Raw genomic sequence first — 26,009 nt, 5'->3', positions numbered from 1 at the left:
TGGAATAGCATATTACTTTTCTATTTATGTAGTATGCATGTTTACTGTGTGCAATATCCACATTTGCTGTATTGCTATTATGTTTGCTAAAATGTGTTGTATGCAACCAGAGAACACAATGCAATGCAGTCAAGCTGAACTTCCTTTTCTCTTTCTTGACTTTTTATATGATCAGACTAATTTCACGAAATTAAATAAAAAATATCCATTTTTATATTTGAGAGGATTTTCACATACTATTTAAAAAAAAATTATGCAGTATACAGTTTATGCTGTACAGTCTGTAATACATTAAACATTCACAGTGCTGTGGAAAAGTAAATGAACCTTGGCTTTAATAACTGGTTGATGATATTTTCATTTTGGTATGCCATACTTTTTTATGCCATATGTAGTACTGTGTGTTCTTCCCAAACAATTCAACATTAGTTTCATCAGTCCACAAAATATTTTCCAAGTAGTGTTGTGGAGTGTCAAGGTGGTCTTTGGCAATCATCAGGCATGCAGCAATGTTTTTGTTGGAAAGCAGCAGCAGCAGGACACCATAACTGTTTAATGTGTTACGTATAGTAGACTCATAAACAGAGATGTTAACCAGTTCCAATGATTTCTTAAAATCTTTATCTGTCACTCTAGGATTCTTGTTTACCTCATTGATCATTCTGCTGTGTGTCCTTGAGTCATTTTGGCTGAACAGCCACTCCTAGGGAGAGTAGCTACAGTACTAAATCGTCTCTATTTATTGACAATTTGTCTAATTGTGGACATATGAATATCTTTCATTCAGCATACCAGCTGTATGCAAAGCAACAATTCTTAATCATAGGTCTTCTGAGATCTCTTTTTTGCACATGGTTCATGTCAACTGATGCTTCTTGTACATAGAAAACTCAAAACTTTTAGTGCTTTTTATTAGTCAAAGTAGCTGTAACCCACACCTGCAATTTTGTTTCAATAATTGGATGCCAGGTTTGGTAACTCCTGACTCTAATCAGCTTTTGTTGACCACATTAGCCTAGGTGTTCACACACTTTTTCCAGCCTACAAAGTCAATGTTTGAATGATACAATATGTAGAAGAAATGTTATTAGTTAAAACAGATTTAGTTTGTTCATTATTGTAACTTAAATGAAGATCAAACCAGATTTTAAGACAAATTTATGCATAAATGCAAGTAATTCCAAAGGGTTCACATACTTTTCTTGCCACTATATGGCAGAAATAAAAAGAGTATTATGGTAGTATGGTAGTATCATTTCAAACATAGCATAAGTTTGGTGTATGTTTTGCAGGCCAATATGTCAATAGGTCTTGGACTTTATACTGACATCTAGTGGTGTGTATGCAGCATCATCCAAAAACGATTGGTTACCAATGCTGTTGTACAAACAGGCTATTTGCACTCAGCCATGATTAATTTATCCCAGGGGCAAAAGTATCCAATAATAGGAGGATTCCTGAGATAAAATAAGTAGCATTCGGCTTGTGATCTCAACATGATATATGTAAAATAAAACAGCTTTTTACTAGACTAATGATAAGACTGGATTCTTCAACACATATGATTAATTAAAAAAGTTTAACGAGTTCATATTTCTTAATCGTGAGTAACGCATTTACTATTATATATATAATCAGTCTGACGCCGACGCGCAGATGGCCAACATGCTTGCCTGGGCTACCGTGAGCGTGGGCTTGGACTGGAACTCTCCATCCTCCGCACAGCCTTCACGGCTTACACCCTGATGTTTACGAATTGGTGGTCTTCCCGAGCTGAAGTCCCGCAGAGATGCGCAGTTTGGTCAGTGCTCTCATTCCTGCAAGAGAGGCTGGAGGGGAGGCTATCCCCCTCTACCTTGAAGGTGTATGGAGCCGTTATCGCAGCCCACCAAGACGCAGTGGACGGCAAGTCCTTGGGTAAGCACGACTTGATTATGAGGTTCCTTAGAGGCGCCCGGAGACTGAATCCTCCCCGGCCAAGCCTGTTCCCCTCCTGGGATCTCTCAGTGGAAAAGTGAGTCGCGGGCCACTTGACTCAGCTGAGCTCAAGGCCCTCTCTTTGAAGACAGCCCTCCTGATAGCGCTAGCTTCCATCAAGAGGGTTGGGGACCTGCAAGCATTCTCTGTCAGCGACACCTGCCTGGAGTTTGGTCCGGCGAATACTCATGTTATCCTGAGACCGCTGACCGGGCTACGCGCCCAAGGTTCCTACGACCCCCTTCAGGGATCAGGTTGTGAACCTGCAAGTGCTGCCCCAGGAGGAGGCAGATCCAGCCTTTTCATTGCTGTGACTGGTACGTGCTTTGCGTATCTATTTGGACCGCACGCAGAGCTTTAGATGTTCTGAACAGCTCTTTGTCTGCTTTGGCGGAAGGCAGCAAGGGAACGCCGTCTCCAAACAGAGGTTATCTCACTGGGTTGTTGACACCATCTCTCTGGCCTACTAGACCCAGGCCATGCCCGCCACCTTGCGGGTTCGAGCACACTCAACGAGAAGTGTGGCATCCTCGTGGGCACTGGCCAACGGCACCTCCCTAGCAGACATCTGCAGAGCAGCGAGCTGGGCAACACCTAACACCTTTGAGAGATTCTACAATCTCCGGGTTGAGTCGGTCTCATCCCGTGTTTTGTCAGGTCCGAGCTGGTAGAACTTGGTAATACAGAACAGCCAACCAGGTGTTCCGCAGGCACCTAGCACCCTTCACCAAGTTGGTCCAGTGCGCTTTCTCTCCCAGGTTAGCCACTAAGCTTCGCTTCCTGGATGTTCTTCCTCCCTAGCCTTCTGGCCTGCAAAATCAATTTGTGACCAGACCCACTATAAGCCACAAGTTTTCTGTACAGGGGTAGGGCTCCACAGGTTTAATTCCCTCTTCAGGCAACTCCCTGTGATGTATTTTCCGTGGTACGGTCCCCCTGTCGGCGAACCCGCGTTTCCCTTGGGCAGTCCTACAGCCCCCTGTTGCTTTGTTTGTAGAGCACCTCCCTCATCATCGCACCGCTCCCACATGTGGCTTGAGGATATCACCTCCCCCTAGTCTGGGCAGGATGTGGCCTCCACAGGGTCTTTTCCCCCTGAAAGAATAGGACTGGGGAAGACCGCCTTCCCAGACGCATTTCATAGCGTAAAGATATCCCCAGCCGCTTTACGCTGCCGAACTTGCTTCCATGCTGGTCATGTAGCACCTGTTCCCCCCTCAGGGGTACTGGGAACCTTAGGTCTGTATATGACACTTTTTCTGAGGGTGTTGGGGAGGGTTACGTGCGGCCAACACAATGTCGAGTGAGTGACAGAAGGGGAACGTCACGGTTACTGCTGTAACCTCTGTTCCCTGAGGGAGGGAACGAAACGTTGTGTCCCTTCTGCCACGACACTAGACCTACAACTGTAAATGGCCGTACCTTATTAACGGCTCGTCAGTGCAAAAACCTGACTGACAGACACAAGCCCGCTTACCTTTATACCCTTATGTCCAGGGGCAAATTCTTTCTGCCAATTTCTCATTGGCCTTTTCTCAAGTTCAGAGGTACGCAAGGCTCCCAAGGAAGACTCCTTGTGTCACTTCATTCGACACAATGTCTCGTTTCCTCCCTCAGGGAACGGAGGTTACAACAGTAACCATGACGTTCTTTCAATTAGTCAAACTCCCATTTAGACTTTGAGAAACATTTAATTTTACTCAAATTGGTGCTATTTTAGAGCATTTCTATCTTTATACTGTGGAAAGCTTTGTTTGGAAAATGTTAATACAATATTATGGTTACATATTGTTTTGTTTTCATTCCTAAAAAGGAAATAAATGCATTTTGACAATAAAAGAAGAGTAACATTTCAGCACTTTCAAAATCTTAGATTAATCACAATTAAAAAAATGTAATCCACTGACAGCACTACTTTTTGTTCACCTGTAAGAGAAAAAAAGACACAGTGGACATTAAAGATTTATTCGTTGAAGTATATAATGTGTCCATAGGCACATTCTCAACCACAAGTACACTGACCAGTGTGCAGGCCTATGCGAATACGGACCGGTACATCAGGCATGTGTCTCATCTTAAAGGTGCCAACAGCACTGAGGATATCGAGTGCCATGTTCGCTATTTCTGCAGCATGCCGGTTGCCATTAGGAACAGGCAGTCCAGAGGCAACCATGTATGCATCTCCTATCGTCTCCACCTGAACAAAAGCCAAAACTGTGTTGGTGGGATTGTACACAGTGCGACTGGAAATCATGTTACTATGATAATGGAAGCAGCCCCTATTGTTATTTATATTTAAAGGTGCACTCAGTAACTTTTGTCTTTGTGTCATCTTGGACTAACACTGACACCTAGCAGTTTGGATGCAGCATCATTTAAAATCAATAGTTTTCAGTTTCAGATGAAATTGTAGAACCCTCTCCATGTAGAATAAAACAGCTTTTATAAGGGTACTGCTATGACTGAGTCTTCATTTTAATGTGAGTGCTCATGATTTCCTACTTAAAATTACAGTTCATGTATTTAAGATTTTAACCTTTATAATGAGGAAAGAATTACTGAGTGTACCTTTATAATTTTCTTAGCATATTCACATATGAATGGACATAAAATGATGCATCAAGTATGTGTGTTTTACTGTTTAGCTCTGTCTACAACAGTGTGGCAAGTATCAAGTACCTTGTAAACATCATGGTTTCCAATAATAGCATCGAATAGGGTGTACAGGTCATTGAGAAGGTCAACCACCTCGATCGGCTCACTGTTAGCAGAAATTGTGGTGAATCCCACAATGTCACTGAAGTACAATGTCACACCATCAAAATACTCCGGCTCGACAGTGCTGCCGAGCTTCAGTGCTTCAGCAACGGACCTTTCAGATGAGAAACACAGACAAACAACTGGAAAAGCTTCAGCAAAACAGGATGTTATGTTTATAGTTTTATAGTTATGTCTTTTCAATATTTATTCACCCTCATGTCATTAAAACCTGTATGGCTTTCTTTCTTCCATGCTACTCAACTGAAGAAATGGATTACTCATTTTCTCCATTTAATTACAATGTATGGGGACTGAGGCTTTTTTAAGATTCAAATCATTTATTTAGGTTTTGTGACCTGGATAGACCAATTTATTGAAAAGAACTCATTTAATATACAGTACTGTGCAAAAGTCTTGTTTAACAAAAGCATTTGTCTTAGGATGGTTATTTATATCTTCAGATTTAGTGTGCCAATAGGAAATATACATTTTAGACTCCCAAACATTACTTTTACAAATAGAATAGAATAGAAGAACATGTAGAGCTGCAACAGATGTCATGGCCCCCACACAGCCCCTCACTGAACATCATGTCAGTCTGAGATTACATTAAGAGACAGAAGCAATTGAGACAGATTAAACAGATAGAAGAACTGTGTTGAATTCTCCAAGAAGCTTGGAACATCCTATCTGTGTCCAGGTGTATCTAGGAGAATTGGTGCTGGTTAAAAGGAAAAGGTGGTCACACCGAATATTGATTTATCTTTTTATGTTTACTGGACTTTGGATGACATTAAGTGATAAATGAAAACTATTTATGTAATTATTTTTTAAGAAATCCTCACTATGCAACATTTTTCACAAGTGCCTAAAACATTTGCACATTAATTAATATATTATTAATATATAATATATTCATATATTATATTAGGTATATATATATATATATATATATATATATATATATATATATATATATATAGTTACACTTCAATTATATTTTACGGTGCTTTTGTATCCTTTTAGATGCTTGAAACCTCCAGAGACAAGGGATGTCCCGATACAGATACTGGTATCGGAATCGGGTCTGATATGTGCTCATGTACTTGTACTCGTGCTTGTAAAAATGCTCCGATGCCAACTGACCTACAAATGTCATTATGTCATACTCTGTCTGCTCCACGTTCAAGGACTCTTATTTTGAAGTTCTCTCCCCCACTACATTTCCCAGAAGTCACTGCCCTAATCACTCCATCATTATCCCCACCTGTGTGTCATTCCCTCCTTTAGTCCCAAGTGTATATATACCCTTTAGTTTTGCTTAGTTGTTGTCATTCCTTGGATTGTTATGTTTGATGTTACTCAAGTGTTTGTTCCAAGCCTTGCATGGCCCCTGTCTCCAAGCCTCACTGCCCTAATCACTCCATCATTATCCCCACCTGTATGTCATTCCCTCATTTAGTCCCAAGTGTATATATACCCTTTAGTTTTCCTTAGTTGTTGTCAGTCCTTGGATTGTTACGTTTGTTTCACTCCAGTGTTTGTTCCACTCCAGTGATGGTAATTAAAGGATTTAAGAAAATAAAAATAAAATGGCAGCCTTTTGTGGTTAAATAATCAACATTGGGTCACATAGCGACCTACTTTTTCGGAGGTGAGAAGCTACCATCAATAACACACAGAAACAGAAAGGGCATCAAAATAACATTTTCTGCCAAAATAAAAGAAAAATAATTTATTTAAATTGTTGATATGCAATTCAGAGAGAGAGAGAGAGAAACATGTATTGGGAAGGAAATATCAGTACTCATACTTGTCCTCAAAAAAAAGAAGAAATTGTTATCAGGACATCCCTATTGAAAATGTTTAAAGGGGTCATGTCATGAGGAATCAAACTTTCTTTTATATTTTGACACATAAGATGTCTTTCTACACTAAAAACATATTGTAAATTTCATAACTTAAACCCTAAAACAATAAAAGCATTTATTGAAACCAAGCTGCAAAACACCTCATTCTCTACTTCCGTGACTTTCCTACATCACTATGGGGCTCATCAATTCATGACCGCCTCTACTGCGAAAAAACATCAATGCCTACTTTATGTCATTGCATCCTTGGTCCTGAATACTGGTGCTCAATTTGTAAATGGAAAGCTGAACAATATAGGTGTTCCTGAACACCTATGGGCACCAATATAGACTATTTTCAATTATTTTTGTATTTAAACATGCACAGACAGACATCTTTGACCGTTTGATACATATCTAGCGCCGCTTTTAGAATTCACTCTCTGTCATTCAGTTACTGCCTGTTGCCGTTTTATTATTGTTGGTGGATGACAACATGCACTAGATGGATGTCTTTGACAGTTTAGATGCGTTTCCGGCTATGTGCATTTCAGTACATGATAAACTGGATGTTGATATGTCTTCACCATATTTCAGCACAGATTGTATGTTTTTACAGCTTATATCAATGTGGATTGCTTATGAACCAATCATAAAATTATTCAAGCTTTGCAAAGGAACTGCTATTGAAAGATGGGGCAGTTAAAAACACTTGGACTCGATCGCGAAACAGTAAGTAAACAGTTTCATTCATGAATATTTAATGACTGTTTGATGTTGCTGACACGCTGTTTACACCAGGGGCGTCCATTAATGTGATGCGATACAATGGCTTGAGACTGTATACACTGAGTACATTGACACAAACTTTCTAAACCACTTATTTGTGTTGTTGGCAGTAGTAACACCAGCTCGTGCAGCGAAAAAAGAACGGGACATCTGTTTACTGTCAGCACAACGTGACATGCCACAATGGACGCTTCCATGGTAGACAGCATGTTTTTGAGTCTTGTGTCCAGTGTAGACAGGGTTAAAAGTTAACAGTGTTAACAGTTGTGGATGAGATGAACAGTCAGGGACGGATTAAACACTGGGCCGATTGGGTCATAGCACAGGGGCCTCTAATCCCAAAGGGCCCCTGTGCTCTATTAATTATTCCAAATTATTTTTTTTATTTATTTTGAGATACCTATTATAAATCCACGTAAATGTCAGCCTTATGTGAAATACCATTTGTTCGTATGAATGCGTGCAGGCACTCGAGTGTGCACTTAGGGAATCTGCGTCTCACAGGTGCAGCGTGTTTATTTTAAGGTCTACAGAGAACAGCGTCTGATTTACAATGTGCTTCCAAACAAAAAGATAAGGTGCAGTTTACCCTGGCTGTGTACAAAGCTGATGGTTTAGCGACATCATTTGTGCAACAGTATAGAAGACTTTAAATGCATGCATTTAATGTTTAAAGGTAAAGAGAAAGGTGCCTCAATACTCTAATATGTGCACGGTAACCTTTTGTAATATTTGATTAACCGCTAGAGTTCACGATCGATTATTGTGTTATTTGTCAGGAGGCGGGACTCGTGAATGAAAAACGTTTATTGCCGTAGATGCGTCAAACACAATCTCAGATAGCAGAGAATAAAGTGCCCAGTAAACAATGAGCCTAAATATAGCACAATAAATTGATATTCAAATGATAAAATCACATTAAAGCTGAACAAAAATTATCTCTGTCACCCGCTGCAACATAGGCCCATTCTTAATAAATGGAAAAATGCGTAATTCTGTCCAGGCAGTTTCACTTTCCATGAAGCAGTGAATGCTATGGATTATAAACCTCTTCGGGATGCTTTTATTTTTAAATGATTCACCATTTGATTATTGTTTGCACACCAGAGCATGAGGGACAAAAAACATTGGCTCACCATTTATAAAGCGCTGAAACTTTCCCAGATGAAAAACAATCTGGAATTCTGTGTAACAGTCACATTAAGTCCTCTTTGCAACCTAAACATCATCAAAATAACGATTTGTGACACCAGCACTGGAAAATCTTGGTGAAACAGAACACAGGTGTTGCGAGATGTATTAATAGATATTGGGATTATTTAAGTTAACAGTGTCAAAAAAATGCGACGGTCCTGCACAACAAATTGTAAAACAGAACGCAAGTGTCTTGAGATACGAGTATAAATATTAAAGTTCTTTAAACTTAACAGTGTGTTGTGGCACAACGATCAAAGATGTCTGTCCAATGCATGTTTACATTGCCATGACGCACGTTTGAACAGCCCCTATAGCCTACTTGAAAAAGTGACCTGAACCTGGCCCAAAACCTGTAGGTTTGTAGGGTACCGTTGGACTCAGATCGGGTTGAAGACCTCTAAACACGTGCAGAATAACCAAATAGTGATTTCGGTATTTGAATAACGTGGACATCCTTATTAATAACGCATGATTTTGGATTGGTTCATAATTAAAAAGTACATATAACTGGCCGTGTAATGCATTGCACCAAACTTTTCTTCCGTCAATTTGAAAAATCCAACCAAATCTGGCAAGCATCCTGTAGCACATAAAAGTTAACGTATTCACGTGACACGTCATGGGGGGAATCCATGGTGTACTGGCACATGGGACTCTCAGTAATCAATCTGTCCTTGTGAACAGTTTAACATATTAGGATGCAATGTATTTGATGTGCGTTATGTGTAAACCCTGAAATTTTGTTTTATAATGTTGTGGAACTTGTTCATTCTCTTCCGTCTGAGTTTCAAAAAATGGCTGAATTTGTGGGGCTGCACGATGTTAGCCAATCTTAACAGTGGACATTTACGTTGAAATTTTAAGCAGGCGCTTATGCAAAAAATTAGCTTTTCAGACAGAGGGCCAGAGACTGTGTGTAAAATGATCATATATTACAAAATTCTGACTGTTTTTTTTTTTTTAAAAAAAAGAGCATTCCATGACTGCTTTAACAAAGAGATAAAAAATTGAAAATGTGTGTATGAAATGCTCACGGTGGCAGCATCTGTGTGAGCAGCTTCTCTGTCTTCTGCTTCTCTATTTCCAGTTCTTCTGTCCTCTCACGGATGAGCTCCTCCAGGTTAGAAGAATACTGCTCCAACATGCGCAACATGGAGTCTATGATGTTAGTCTTCTTTCCCTTATTAATATTCCTAAACTGATGTCAAAACAATGTCAACACTTGAACCCTTTCATAAAAACACAACATTTTCTTTCAATTGGTTTATATATATATTGTAAATGTTTGCGCTCATAACAAAATCAGAATATGTCTAAGATAGGTTAGAATCTGGTAGACTCATTAGACGTTGCCATTTTAGCTTCTTTTTCCAGCTGTGTTTTGAACGGATTAGCTGGTTTCTAGCTGGTCATTAGCTGGTTCATACAGGTTTTGGTGGTTGAACTGCTAGACTAATCTCTTGGACAAATTTTGACCAGTTATGTTTAACAGTCACATGTACTGTATTGACACACAGCCTTCTGTTATGTTCAGGAGAGAGAAACTATCTAAGAATTTCTGCTCTTAACAATGAATGAACTTGGGAAAGATTAAGTAACAAAGCTATGGAGTTACATTTGTTGGTTAAAAATAATGTAAATGATGCCACAACCTAAATACTATTCAATAGCAATGATTAACAAATGATGATTTAACCATAGACATTTATTTTAATATAATCCCTTTTAGGTTCAGCTCACTGGTTCCCCTTCATGCACCATTAGTTGTCATTGCCAAGGGTCGTCACAACTTGCATGTTAGTAAAATGTTTAGCTCTAGATTTAGATAAAATAATATATATATATATATATAGACAAAAAAAAAGGGTCATTAAAAATTTGGATATTTTTAAATGCTTGTTTTACCTAAATGAAAATATACTAACTGCAGTTATTTGCAGCATGCAATATTTTAGTTCCCCATTATTAAAGGTTCACTCAGTATTTTTTTTCCTCATTTAAAAAGTTTTTCTTCTATAGAAAACAATGGCAATTTTAAAACATATGTATCAAATCATGACCACTCATGTGAGATGAAGAGTTCAGTCATATCAGCAAAAGTTATTTTATTCTACATGGGGCAGGGGTGCCTCATGGGGGCAGCCATTTTAGGCTACTTTCATTCATGGACTAAATTAATCCTGGTTTCCTCTGCATAGTGAATTTCTACAATGGCATTGGTAACTGAAAACTGCTGATTGAATGATGCAGCATCCAGGCCACTAGGTGTCAGTGTTAGCCAATGTAAGCCACTCTGATACACTTCAGAAACTACTGAGTGCACCTTTAAGGAAATGCCAAAAGAACATTTGGGTTTTGATGTTAAATTGCTTTATATATGGAAAGTGAATCCAAACATGCTTGTTGCTACACTGTTTATATATATATATATATATATATATATATATATATATATATATATATATATATATATATATATATATATATATATATATATTTTATTGCATTTTTTTTGTGTGTGTGTGTGGAATGGCTGCATTTCATCTAAATAGTATTTCACATTTATATTACTTTTATTTATGTATGGATGTGTGGTTAAGTGGCTGATCTCAAAAGTATATTCATCTACCACCCATTTGATGACTGAAGGTGCAATAAAATTAATATCAACCTGCTCATAGATGTCATCAAAGTTGGGTCGTTTATCTGGCTGCTCGTTCCAACACTGTCTGACCAGCTGGATGCACTCCAAGGGCGCATGATCAAGACTGACTACAGGTCGACACAGCGGAGGAGGTTTCTTAATCTTCTGGATGATTTCTGTAGGTGAAATTAATACATTTTAAAGAGGTATACACACATCAGACATTTTCACAAGTCTCAGTCAAGTCTCACATTTTTTGTTTGCTACTTAAAGGGGTCATGACATTAATTTTTTTATTATTATTTTAATATGTTCCTTGAGGTTCACTTATAATATTAGTAAACTATATTTTGTATAAAAAAAATGTTTGCACATAAAACATTCATATATTTGTAAAACATGATAATTTCCCACCCTCATTCTGACCCTCTAGAAACACTCTTGTTTTGGTGCTGCTTCTTTTTTAAACTTGACAGTACACATCCACTGTTATGATTGGCTCTCTGCTCTTGTCTTGCCATCTCACTGCTCACCACTACTGGGCGGGAAAGTAGGCATTGATGTGTAGTTGTGGAGGCGGTCACAAGTCACATGCAAATGTCTACCACTGTGTGAGATCACAATGTGGAGGAAGTAGAGAATGAGTTGTTTTTGCAGCTTGGTTTCAACAAATACTCTTTGCAGTGAGGAGAAAGTTTTTAGTTCTGAAATGTACAGCATGTTTTAATAGTACAATGACCTTTTATATGTCAAAAGATCAAAGAAAATGTGATTCTTCATGTAATGACCCCTTTAAGTCTCCAACCACGTCTAAAAAAATATGAATTATCAACACTCCTGGAAACATAATAAACAATTTGATAAAAAATCTTTCTATAGCTTGGTATAGTATAAAATTTCACAACTTCGTCTCGCTTTCCACATATGTGGACGTACATTTTTAGGAAATCTATTTGCCTGACTACAGTCACAATAGAGAAATTTCATTAGTTTTGTGACAAAACATAATTCCATCATTAATTGTAACTAATTATGCCTACACTGACATGTAGTATACATTTCTCTTCAACTGATTAGAAATATTTATCTTAAACTAAGTTTAATAAGAAAGAAATCAGCACTTGTCAAGCCATTTCATGGGGTCTTCAAGTCAACTTTGGTTGCAAGCTAACGTCCTTGTGCCCTGATTTTACCATCTGCAGGAAGATTGAGCATGTAGAATGGAGGACCTCTGAGCACCACCTCCTGAACAATGATGGAGAAGCTGTACACATCACCCTCCTGAGAACCTCCCCGGATGGGGTTTGGACCACGCAAGATTTCTGGAGCCGTCCAAAGAAGCTCTGCAACAGACCTTTATCTGTCAATAGCTGGTGTTAATATTTTGGGGAATTCACTAAGAATCAATTGCGCCCACTGATTGCATGGTTTATTTGCATGAGCTGTTTGCATTATTTTTATTTTAGCACATAATGTAAGGTGGGTAATGGCAATAACAAGGCCAAAAATTTAGTGCTGTATGCAATTTGCATGGCAATTCAACACAGCATGTCTCTTTATATGATGTAACTTAAAGGGATAGTTCACCCAAAAATGAAAATTACCTCATCATTTACTCGCCCTCATGCCATCCCAGATGTGTATGACTTTCTTTCTTCTGCAGAACACAAACACATTTTTTTAGAAGAATATCTCAGCTCTGTAGGTCCATACAATGCAAGTTACATTTACATTTATTAATTTGGCAGACGCTTTTATCCAAAGCGACTTACAAAATAGGAATAATATATCATAAAGCGATTAATCTTAAGGAGACAGGGGTACGAAAGTGCTGCATTACAAAGTTTAAAGACATATTAGAGTGCAACAAGAACATACATTATTTTAATTAAAAAAATAATAATTTAATAATTTAAGTTAATGGGTACCAAAATTGTTAAGCTCCAAAAGTACATAAAAACGTCTTAAAAATAATCCATTTGATTCCAGTGGTTTAATCCATGTCTTCAGAAGCAGTATGATAGGTGTAAGTGAGATACAGATCTATATTTAAGTATTTTTTTTTTTTTACTTTAAACCTCCACTTACACTTTCACTTTCTTCTTCTGTTTTTGGTGAATCACATTCGTTGTGCATATCGCCACATACTGGGCTGCGAGGAGAATTTATAGTAAAAAAATGACTTAATTATTGATCTGTTTCTAGTCCACACCTATCATATCACTTCTGAAGTCATGGATTTAACCACTGGAGTCATATGGATTACTTTTATGTTGCCTTTATGTGATTTTTGGAGCTTCAACATTTTTAAACTTGCATTGTGAGGACCTACAGAGCTGAAATATTCATCTTAAAATCTTTGTTTGCGTTCAGCAGAAGAAAGGAATTCAATCACATCTGATATGGCATGAGATTAGAAACATTTTTGGGTGAACCTTCCCTTTAAAACTAATTTTAAGGAATCCACCCCTGCATCTGTGTAAAATTCCAAGGTGGACTGTATATTGGATAGAATTCCTACCTTCCGCTGGGGGATCCATGGATGGGAATTTCTGGGTGTCCAAAACCTGATTGTAGCAGTAGTCTGTGATCTTCAGCACAAAGCGTCCATCCACAATACAGTTACGAGACTTGAGTCGGCCATGACACACATCCCTGTGATGTAGGTACTTCATGCCCTAGTACAAACATGTGGATGCAAATTTAAAATGTAATGAATTATTTTGGGATTTATTTTGTTCAAAACTCAATTTACTTCATAATGTGACACAAGAAAAAAAGCAGGGCAGGACTTGATTGTGAAAAATGGGAAACTAAAAGTCAAGGTCAAATTGAAATATCTCAATATTAACACAAATATTTCCAATTTTATCATCATTTGCTATATTGCTGTAACATTTATTAAATTAAACGGCATTAAATTACTGTCTAATCTCTTGCCAAGATTTATTAAGGCTGCATTGCACACAACAGTAGCCCAAAACAATGCCCAAATTGCTATTTTGCTATTGGTTAACTGGAGCAAATGTGTTTGTGGCCTACAGTTGCCTAAAAGTCATTTCAGAAGTGGAGCAAGTTATTACATTTTGATGAAAGATTACAAAGACTGATAAGTTATGTAAGACCAGAGATGTGTTGTAGAAAGTCAAATCTGGATTCTGGAATACCATTCTCAGCTTGTTTTGGTTGTGTTGCCTACATAGAGAATATGTCATGCAGTCACACACAAAAATATTTCTTTATCAAAAATAATAATTGTTAACACTTTACAATAAAGTTGTATTCCTTAACATTTGTTAACTACATTAGTAAACGATTTCATTATCCACGCCCCCTCTTTCCAAAACCCCGAACTCCAAAGATGACAAATTCACTTTTTAATCAGCATTTAACACAAAGTAAATTTGGTGTGTATACTTCTGATTTCCTTTTTTTCAAATTTTTTTTTTTTGCGTCTACACTTTTGGTAGTTTTTGCACCTAAAAACATTGCAAACATGAAATCAGCGATATGCAAGCAAAGAAAGGGTGTCATGAACAGCAAAACGAATTAACCACGTCGAATCAATCTGTATGTGTAAATAAACTACTGAAACCAGTAAATGACTTGAGTTTGTTGCAAAAATATTTTCCAGAAATAATCAGATTTTCTCACTAAAAAGAGTTCTGCAAGCGTGAGGGGGATGGCGGGTCTACCTGCTACCTGAAGTCCCACCAACATTCATTTCCCCAGGAAGACCCCCAGGAAAATGTTATCTATCTATCTGTTCACAGAGTTTTGTTTTATAACTTGTTTTCTAGCATGAGTTCTGTGATACCAACTAATTCCATTAATTCACCAAAATGTAAAAAAATTATAAATATAATTAAATTGTGCATGTTTTAATATTTCAGTTTTGTATTTAAAAGAGGAGAGATACACAGAACAAGCTTTCTGTCACTTTATTAAACCAATCAGGTCAGAGTAAACTGGTCAAAGAAAACCTCATTTGATTGGTTACTAGAAGCAGGTAGACCCACCTCACACTTGCAGAACTCTTTTTAGTGAGAAATTTGTGCCAAAAGTGTATATCAGAATATTTCTGGAAAATATTTTTGCAACAAACACAAGTCATTTACTGTTTGCAGTAGTTTATTTACACATGCAGATTGATTCTATGCGGTTAATCCATTTAGCTGTTCATGACACCCCTTCTTTGCTTGCATGTCACAGATTGCATGTTTGTTTTTGGCTATGTTTAGATGCAAAAACTGGCAAAAGTGTAAGCACGGCAAAAAAATAGAAGACAGAAATATACACACCAAATTTACTTTGTGTCGCAACACATTAATTACACATATGCAACGATTAATGGATTGAATATTGTTTTTTATGCTTGCAACATGATTTACGCTTTCACAAATCTTACTCTGTGCATGCACATGCTTGTAACATCATTTATGCTTTTACAAATAAGATAAGATTTTAGGAGAATATTTCAGCTCTGTAGGTCCATACAATGCAAGTGAATTGTGACCAAAATCTATAAGCTTCAAAAGCAAACGTAATCCACATGACTCCAGTGGTTAAATCCACCTATCATATTGTTTTTCCAGAAGTGATATGATATGTGTGGGTGAGAAAAAGGTCAATATTTGTTATTTTTTTTACTATCAATCTCCACTTTTACGTTCACATAATTCTTCTTTTGTTTTTGGCAAATCATGGATATCTCCACATTCTGGGCAGGGAGAAGAATTTATGGTAAAAACTGACTTGAATATTGATGTTTCTTACCCACACCTATCAAATCTGTTCTGAAGACATGGATTTAACCACTGGAGTCTTTTTGATTACTTTTATGCTGCCTTTATGTGATTTTTGGAGCTTAAAAGATCTGGTCACCATTCACATGCATATTAGGGACCTACAGAGCTGAAATATTCTTCTAAATATCTTTGTTTGTGTTCAGCATAAGAAAGAAAGTCATACACATATGGGATAGCATGAGGGTGAGAAAATGATGAGAGAATTTTCATTTTTGGGTGAACTATCCCTTTAACTAATGTTAACGAATGGAACCTTGTTATAAAGTGTTACCTAATAATTAACATTACAATGTCAAGGGTAATTATCAAACTATTATTTTTGTCATAATCAGGTACCTAATAGGGTAAATTCTGATTTCATTTGGACTTTAAATTACTCCAAAAAAAAAAAAATAACACAAAAAGTTGTGTTTTGTAACCTTTTACTAAACAGTCTCACTTAATCATGTTGGTCACATTGCACATTTAATAAGCAAAAAATTCTGCACCACCTTGATAAGATCCATAAGCAGTGATGACTTGAACATCCAGTCCAGTTTGACATCTTCACTTTGAAGTAAGTCCTCCAAACTTCCACGAGAACAAAACTCTGTGACTAGAGCAAATACTCCACAATCATAGACGCACCCCAGGAATGAATTCATGTTTTCATGACGCATGTCCTTCATCTGTTATAACAACCATTATGTTAGGAAATATGTATTTATATTGGCATCAATTGGCACAGTAACTGCTGACTTTTTTTAGTGGCCATGGTTATGGAAGTATTTTTCCCATTCATTTTCATCATAAAATAGTTGTAAGCCAAGAACCAAACAAACCAGCTCTGAGATGCGTCACAACATTACAAACATTGATGTGAAGCAAAAAATGATATAACAATTCAGAAAAACTATAAACTGTATAACAGGCTGTTAATGTTAGATATACCGTACACCGATGAGCCAAAACAATATGACCATTCACAGGTGACTGGAATAACGTTGATCAACAAGGTCACATGTCAAGGTTTGGGTAGATTAGATGGTAAGTGAACAATCAGTTCTCGTTGTCATCGTGTTGAATGCATGAGAAACGAGCAGGAGTAAAGACCTGAGCAACTTTGACAAGGGCCAAATTGTTATGGCCAGATGACTGGTCAGAGTATCTCTGAAACGACAAGGCTTGTGGGGTGCTCCCAGTCAGCAGTGGTACCTATCGACAGTGGTCCGAGGAGGGACAAACCACAAACCGGAGACAGGGTGTTGGACACTCACAGAAAATTGTAATGACGGTTACGTGAGGAATGTGTCACAACACACAGTGCATCACACACTGCTGCGTATGGGGCTGTGCAGCCTAAATCATGGGCATCAGAGTGCCCATGATGATCCCTGTACACCATCAAAAGTGCCTACAGTGGGCACACGTGCATTGGAACTGGACCTTGGAACAGTGTAAGAAGGTCGCCTGTTCCGACGAGTCCTAAGATCTCAGTCTAATTGAGCATCTGTGGGATGTGCTGGACCAACAAGTCTGATCCACAGCAGCTCCACCTTGCAACATACAGGACTTGAAGGATCTGCTACTAATGTCTTGGCGCCAGATACCCCAGGCATAACGTTTTGGCTCATCAGTGTATATATATATATATATATAGAGAGAGAGAGAGAGAGAATTTTACATAAATAAACATACCAATTCAAAGACATCATTGGTCTTTGGATTAATAACCCCAAAGTTTCCAGATGGAAGTTTCTTCAACCAAGCCCAGTCACCCTTTTAAAACAATAACAGATACTAAATTTACCAGGCAGACTATTTGTAGAAACTCATTTAAAATGAAGTGAAGATCAACTAATTTACCTCATAAATGACCACGTTGGAGTTTTCATAAGTGGGTGTGTTAGCACTGGAGACTGATATAAGAGACTTCATTATGCTGTCTGCACCTGAGACGTGTCTGACTTCAGTTTTACTGTCATCAAAGCTCACCTTCTAGAAAGATAAATCAATAGCATTAAAACATCCATGAATTTGCTCTTTTATTTGGATATTTGGGACTGACATGATGTCATCAGCATTAGACTGACCTTATGACTAAGGGAAGGGATGATGAAAGTGACATCTTCCAAAGTTAAGAGGACCTTATCATGACCTTTGACCTTTCGACATTGAATGCAGTGGCGACTGTAGACATAAAGGAGATTTGAATACAATGAAATTATACGTTGATACACAATTAAAAATCTAGATTTTCACTCTACCTTTCGGTAGAAAATATGAGTGTCATGTTAGGGTAATTGTGGCATTGCAATGGCATGCTATGCGTTTGCTAAGATGTTTTGGGTGGTTCTTAGCGTCTTGCACCCAAGTAACTGCTTGGGTGTTCTGTGTGGTTGCTAGGTTGTTACTTACTGGTAAATACACTAAAAATACTCCCCCAAGTTGCTATAATAATTAGTTTTTTGTGAATGATTTAAGGTATCATTCATGTCTATAGCGCAAATGGTGCTAGTCGAGTTCCACGCCAAAGTTTATAATGAGTTTAGCTTAATACAAAGTTTAAAACTAATATGAACAATAGTAATAGCGACGCTTTCCTTAGCAAACACCACTAAAAACATCAAGTTCTGTGCAATTTTGTTTCATAATTAAATATAGGAGTCATAGCTTTTGTGTCAAAACCCCACATATGTTTGACAAATACCTACCGAATGAAATATCCGAGACAAGTAATGAGGAATGTTACTAAAAGTGCAGACAAGAACCCTTGAAACAATAACAGAGGCTCCACACCTGAAACAGAAAATACGGCATTAACATTTATATGTTAATTGATGAAGCCATCCTTAATATTTATTTAATTTATCTTAAATGATTTTTGTCTGTCACAGTTTAATTAACAAATTTACCCTTGACCCTCATGCACATCTATCGATGACAACAGGTTTTTACAAATGAATTAGGCCCTGTAAGTCTAATCTTGATATCAAATTCTTATTTTCCTAAAGCTCTACAAAAACTACTGCTTTAGTAGCTTTCAAATGTTGTTAGCATAGACTAGCAAACATTAATCATGTGAGAAAATAAATATACTGTAAGCAATGTTAGCCATTCTGGAACTTTATGCAAAGTTAGCCACTGAATTAGACACACCCCCTCTTTCGAAATCCCTATAAAGTTACTGTTGTACCATCAGATCATTTTTAGCCCAAGATGGACCACTTGTATTAAAATGAATGGGAGAAATTGGAACTGCCAGTATGGTGGATGTAGAAAGGAAGTCCCGTCTTACAGGTAAAAGTGCCAATCAACTGTCAGTCAATTTGAGATTGCACATTAATCGTACCAGCCTAAAAAAATAGCATTTTTAAGCATAATCTGAGGTAAAGAAGCACACATTATGATACCAGTGTTTTAAGATTTTACTGCTGATTTAAAATATGTTTTTGATCATAAACTTGACCCACTGTTTTGGAGATTTCTTTCCCCATTTACATATATAGGAGCTGCTCTTGTATGCCACTTGTATCCATAGAAAAATGACTGCTTTAATAACTTAATAATATTGTTAGTATAGGCTAACTTGTAAGAAAAGGAACGTGTTAAATGTACTGTAACATAGTCCCTTTCAAGACAAGTCAGTCTACTCTGCGGCCATTTTTGGAATGCTCCTGTGCAGCTATTTTCAATGTAAACAAGTGGCATAAAAGTACAGCCCCTATCTGTATAGGACTTGAATGGGGAAGGACAGAAATCTCCAAAATGGCTGGTCAAGATTACATTCAAAGAACATATTTCAAATCCGCAGAAAATTCTGACAACACTGGAATCATAAATTGTGCTTGTTAGCTCAAGATCAAGCTTAAAAACACTATTTTTCAGGCTGTTTCAGCTAATGTGCATGCTCGTTCTTGAGTTGATTGACAGGTGATATCTGTAACTAAAAGGTGATTGGGTCTTATACCTGTAAGGCGGAACTTCCTTGGCTACATCCGTTGGCTGTTCCAATTTCTCCCATTCATTTTAATACTAGTGTTCTGTCTCTGCTAAACAGTCTCTGGCTGTAAGCAATGTTAGCCATTCTGGAACTTCTATCAAACTTAGCCACGTCCTGTTTTTCCAAAACCCCACCTTACAAAGTTACTGTTATAATCAGAGATGCAGCAGGAGAGCAGTATCACGTTATCTCAGTGTTTTAAAGTTGTCAAAAGCAAAATAGTGTTCTCGCACAATAAGCGAACAACAGACAACTGCTTACTCAGCTGTACATGATGATTCATTTAAATGAATGACCCCACTCAGCTTTCTGCTTACCATATTTGGACTACATAACATGCAAAATTATTAACAGACAGAAATACCTCAAATTCTACTGATTGGCTATTAAAACAAAGAATCTATCAAGTGCTGTCACATAGAGAAAGGTGAGATATTTCAGGACACCAGTTGAAATAATTTTCAGTGCGTCATTCTATATAAAAGTTTTTATTAAAAGCACATTTAAGGCAGTCCAATTATCCACTGACCTCTAGTACAGAGAGCACCAACTGATGTAAACCAGCATCCAGAGTCAGCTTTGGGCTGAGCCCCCCCTGGAAAATGGATTGGCCTTCCTAAATATCGAACCATGTTTGCCTGTAAATCCACACTGTAAGTAGGATACAGCTCCCAAGAGTGTCCGTCTGTATCCAGAACCACAAAATCGATCAAGCTGGCTCCAGAATCATTGGTGCGGATCCTCTGACTGAAACCTTGGAATACCATATTACCGGTGTTGCGAGCCAGGCTGGCCCCCGAGAGCCAGGTAGCAGAGTCTCGCACATTCTGCAAAGTGTTTGCTATGAATATGATAGAAGTGTAGATGGTGCCAAAAAGAGGAGATACCTGCATGAGAAGTTGATGCTACAGATTAGTTTGACTGCATTTTAATATTGTAACTAGATTTCATACATTTGAAAAAATGTGAGTGTTGCTTCCCAGACATGATGCTATAAGGTTGTTAAGTAGTTCTGAGTTTTTAAGCACACTGATTTCCAGTTGCTAGGTTAGTCTTGGTAGTTGCTACACACCTAGGGTGTTTAGGGTGGTTTCTCTTGCTCAGATGCCTCTTTCAATATAATTATATGATTTTTCACAAGTTTTATTGTCTGCCAAGCGAAAATCATTCAGTTGCTAAGAAAAGTAATAGCACACTTTTCCTCAATAAGCCTACATTTTTCAGTAGCGTGACAGCAGCTCAGCTATTTTCACAATAGTGCAGCTTTTTTAGTAATGAGCCACATTTTCGAACGAGAACAATATGTAACAAAACACTATATTTGTAACATTATATTATAGCAATGGAGCTGAGGGAGTAAACAAACACATCGACCTAAAGCACCCTCTTTATCTCATTTAGTGCTGGAAAATTGTAATAATTGAATGGGATAGTTCACCCAAAAATGAAAATTCAGTCATTGTTTACTCAACCCATATGACTTCTATTTTTCTTAACACAAATGGAAAAATTGTGAAAAAAAATTTTGCCACTTCTTCAAGCTTCAAAATGGACACAAAATTATAATTCAGAAGTCTAATAAATTATTGTATGTGACTGATGCCTGGTTCTGAAGGCATACCATAAGGATTGGTAAGAAACAAACCAAAATCTAATGTACTATTTAGTGAAACCCTTGATTGACCATTGCTGTACTGTGCATGTTCATGAAAGTGAACGAGAGCAACAGAATACTCAGCCTCCGCTTGCAAGATGGGCTGTTCAGATGAAAACGTAATTTGTTTATCTAAAAAGGTCCGCCACAGTGATAGAAACAACAGAACTTACAATACATGTCTGAAGAGTTTGAAATCGAAGATGAGATGCATTTCTATGCCCAGCCTTATTTGTTTGAAACGGAGTACTCGGAAATCAAACTGAGAGAGATGGAATAGGCTGATGCTGTCAGGATCCTCTCACCTTTGTCAGTCATGTTTATGACTGAACAAGGCTTCAGAACAAGTCACATTAATTTCTGAATTTTGCATCCTTTTTGAAGCTGGCATTGGATGATATCACTGAACCCCCCTCCCCCCCGTTCTATCAGACAGTTCATGTAAATTAACTATTTAAACAACGATTCATCTATATTTAGCATTGGGAACTCAATTAGTTAAAGTAAATTAGTTCATTCGGATGGTTCGTGAATGAACTAGTTAACATGAATAATTCACTCTGTTAAGTGCTGCTGTTTAACACTATATTTTGATAGGGTGTTCTAGATTGTATTTAAAATTTAAGTCATGAGTAGCTTGTAGAGAAATTCATGTACACCAACTTTTGTCTACAAAACTAATATGCCTCATGATCGGAACATTTTAAAGACCTTGAAAAACTAATTTGTTTAAGTGTGTCCAAACTTTTGACTTGTAGTGTAAAGTATAACACTGTGTGTGTGTGTGTGTGTGTGTGTAGAGAGAGTGTGTGTCTGTGTGAGAGAGAGAGAGTGAGAGATTTTTGCAAATATTTGATTTCGCAAAATCTTACAATATTCTATATGCGATACCTGGTAAGGCTTGACAGATTCAGGTAGGCCGCTAGTCTTTACTGCATCTTGGTATGCTCTGTAGAAAGAATTCTCTGACGAGTCCATGCTAATTGTAAGCACCGCATCGTAGGCACGCCGTAACTTGCTATTGTTGTGCAGGACTGGGTAGTTGACTTTCTTATATGGCAGGCTATAGAGAAGTGTGTCGTATGGCACAAAGACCACAGAGCCATCTACCAAGTGCATGTCCAAAGCCGTCTCGAGCACCAACCTCTGCGTTATTCCACCAATCAAGACAGAATGCATGCAGAGGATCACCACTAGAGAAAGTGATACAAATATCAGCTATTAAAAGAGTAAAGTTTTTTTTTTTTTTTCTATTTTATCCCCTTTTCTCCCAATTTGGAATGCCCAATTCCCACTACTTAGTAGGTCCTCGTGGTGGCGTGGTTACTCACCTCAATCCGGGTGGCAGAGGACAAGTCTCAGTTGCCTCCACTTCTGAGAATGTCATCCACACATCTTATCACGTGACTCATTGTGCATGACACCGCAGAGACTCACAGCATGTGGAGGCTCATGCTACTCTCCGCTATCCACGCACAACTTACCATGCGCCCCATTGAGAGCGAGAACCACTAATTGTGAGCTACCCAGGCCCCGTAAAGTTTATTCTTGAAACTTTCCATAAAAAATTAGTTGCATATGACAAAATTCAGATTCATTGCAGACACTCTTCATAAATAGGCTATAAATTAGAGCCTAAAAATAATTTTCAACAAATAGTCAGTGAAAGGAAGTGCTTCAGAAAATGTTGATCTTCAAACTCAAGGGGTAAGTCTAAATATTAGCTGTTTTATTTTCTATTTTATTAAAATTTGTGATTTGTGTTACTGCGTAAATTGCTATCAATAAACATTCACTATCATTTTTGAGGGACAGGCTACTTTGGGAACAAAGGTTGTTTTTGATTATTGACAGTTACATTTCCCATAAATCAAAGTAAAATTTTTTATTTTTTACAATATCTTGGGTAAAAATGTTGAATGGTTGAGCCTGATGAATGCAGTAACCACATACTGTATATTGATATAAAAAACTATGAGAAAATGGAAGATGTTTCCTATTATCATGTAAAACGAGTCCAAATGATGCTACTTCTTGAATGTCATAATTTTAAGGAATGTAATATTTTGTAATGGGGAAATCATGCCGTAACAGGTTTGCACGAAAACAGACTGATGAAATGGTGAATTCAACAAAGTTCTGCTGCTGAAATCAGCCTGTAATTTCTGAAATCTGAACCAGTGCTCCCCTGTGACTAAAGCTGGAACTGTTGTTGAAGTGATATGTCCTCATTGTGGTGCCAAAAGGAGGTTGTATTTTTTGTTGTAAATTATATAATACAATTAACGGGAAGGCAGGGCTGGAGAAATCATGTCCGCTGTCCTTTTCTGCACATCGCGGCGCCGTTTTGTGGTCCGCTCTGCATAATGCAGCAGCTCATTTTAGCTTATCTTGGCCCATTCGTCCCGTTTTACAGCCGACCCATCTGCCCGTTCGTTTCTCCTGATGGCCAGTCCGCCACTGATTTGCCCCAAAGTGCGTCGGCCCACTGGGAAAATGCCTGGTATGCCAAATTACCAGTCCAGCCCTGCAGGAAGGCATATTTATTAACTCTACCACAAACCCAGCCCTAAGCCTAACCGTCTGTGGAGTAAAAATGCAATTTTAGAATGAAAATGTAATCTCCAAATTGTGCTCACCATCATTTGTGAACAAAATAACTACCTGGTGGTCAGAACCCATGTCTCAAAGATCTTACATCATTTAGTGTGACCTGCTCACTGATGGTCGATTAGTTGCCCTAACAATGGTATTTTAGGGCTGGGCGATTAATACAATTTTATTTTCAAATACGATTTTGTCTCCCAACGATTATGAAAACAAGATAATCAAGATACAATCATTATTGTGCCGCATTCCGTTTTGCAATGAAACACCCCGGCATTATATGTTTATAGCACCCATTATTAAAGTTCAAATAATAAGGAAGCGGTTTATGAAATAAACTCCAAAACTGGCATTTCTCTGTGCGGTCAGTGCCGCATCTATGAGTTGTGTGAAGTGATTGAGTGCATTTGTTGCAGCTAGATTATAACGTGATTGCTAGCAACATAGTGAATCATTATAAATGAGTCACGTTCACTGTGTGTATCTTATCATGAAGTGTATCTTGCGTCCCGCGTGATCATCCCCGCCTTCCTCGCCCTGAGAGGAGACAGGAGGGGAAGACAACAACAACAACAAAATAGGCGAGGGAAAAGGCCAACACGGTGCGACAGAGAGAGAGAGAGAGGAGAGAGAGAAAAAGCTCACTCACCGGTTCTCTGATGTACCGCCGCGTGGCGGTACATCACTCCTCGAACACTCCTCCACACTCAGGCGGACGACAGCCTCTCCAACTCCGTGCGAACCGGAGTGAAACCTTCGACCCCCAGCGGGCAGAATGCGCCTCCGCTTTTCTGGCAGCAAATGGGGACACTCCTCCGCCCCTGGCAGCGGCTCTACCGCTCCGGGCGGTCGGAGAGTTTCTTCCCTCCTCCCCTTGCGGACGGCGGTCTCCCTCGACCCCGCCGCGTCTCTGGGGACGGCAGGGCACTCCTCCGCCCCCGGCAGCGGCTCCCTCGCTCCAGGCAGTCGGGTTATCCAGTCCCCACTTGCCCCGCGGATGACGGCCGTTCCCCGCATCCGGGCGGTCGGGCTACTCCGTCACCCGGAAGATGGCAGCGGCGCTCCCCAGGGTGGACGGCAGTGTCGAGGACTCTGCGACGGACATCCCTCCTCCTTCCCGGGTTTCGGCACCAATGTAAAACAGTTAAAGGATGGGCAAGGAGGAGGCGAGAACCGGCTTGTCAACATAAATGATATTTAATTAAACTTAAACCAAAAGCACAAACATAAACACACAAGACGGACATGCCCGTAATTCTCTCTCTCTCGAACCATCGTCACCGGCCGCCTTTATCCCTCGCGTGCCTCATCAGGCCGATTGGGGACCGGGCGTGCGATATTCTGACCGGCCCCGCCCCCCCTCCGCTCCACAGCCGTTCTCACGGCACTCTGCCCCAGACCTCGATAGTCCCCTGGACGTGGACCCCCCACCTCCAGCCAAGCCATGACTGTCCCCCGGCCGGCCGGTTCTGATGAGTCTAGAGCCAGCTGTTGCAGCGCTGTGATCCCACACGCATTTGGAGGGATGTAAACACACACCAGAATATACCTAAGAAAAATCCTGCGGCAAGTAGAATGGCTTGCAGTTAATAAAGAGCGTTTCCAAATTAGGACTGCACATCCTCTTTAACATTGTTACATTTGATCTGTACACCAACTTTCATTGGTAAAAGCATGTTCCACCACCTCTCGTTTTCCCCAATAACCCTGCGATGCGATCCGCTGCGCTCTGAACAGCTGA

General features: G+C 38.8%; 1 protein-coding gene across 1 annotated transcript in view; it reads right to left on the bottom strand.

Moving 5' to 3' along the window:
* Window positions 1-26,009, bottom strand: part of LOC127628132 (retinal guanylyl cyclase 2-like) — a 40,534-nt gene that overhangs the window by 8,622 nt on the left and 5,903 nt on the right. The window contains exons 3-15 of the mRNA XM_052104834.1: window positions 22,553-22,854; window positions 20,537-20,894; window positions 18,719-18,803; window positions 18,098-18,194; window positions 17,871-18,002; window positions 17,703-17,783; window positions 16,517-16,693; window positions 13,739-13,895; window positions 12,411-12,560; window positions 11,245-11,393; window positions 9,608-9,771; window positions 4,657-4,849; window positions 4,000-4,174 (exon numbers count right to left, since the gene is read on the bottom strand). Of these exons, the coding sequence (XP_051960794.1) occupies window positions 4,000-4,174; window positions 4,657-4,849; window positions 9,608-9,771; window positions 11,245-11,393; window positions 12,411-12,560; window positions 13,739-13,895; window positions 16,517-16,693; window positions 17,703-17,783; window positions 17,871-18,002; window positions 18,098-18,194; window positions 18,719-18,803; window positions 20,537-20,894; window positions 22,553-22,854 (2,220 nt within the window). The remainder of the gene's footprint in view (window positions 1-3,999; window positions 4,175-4,656; window positions 4,850-9,607; window positions 9,772-11,244; window positions 11,394-12,410; window positions 12,561-13,738; window positions 13,896-16,516; window positions 16,694-17,702; window positions 17,784-17,870; window positions 18,003-18,097; window positions 18,195-18,718; window positions 18,804-20,536; window positions 20,895-22,552; window positions 22,855-26,009) is intronic.

The sequence above is a fragment of the Xyrauchen texanus genome, chromosome 34, assembly GCF_025860055.1.
Source record: "Xyrauchen texanus isolate HMW12.3.18 chromosome 34, RBS_HiC_50CHRs, whole genome shotgun sequence".
NCBI classification, from domain to species: domain Eukaryota; kingdom Metazoa; phylum Chordata; class Actinopteri; order Cypriniformes; family Catostomidae; genus Xyrauchen; species Xyrauchen texanus.
This window is presented reverse-complemented; position numbering and strand designations above follow the sequence as displayed.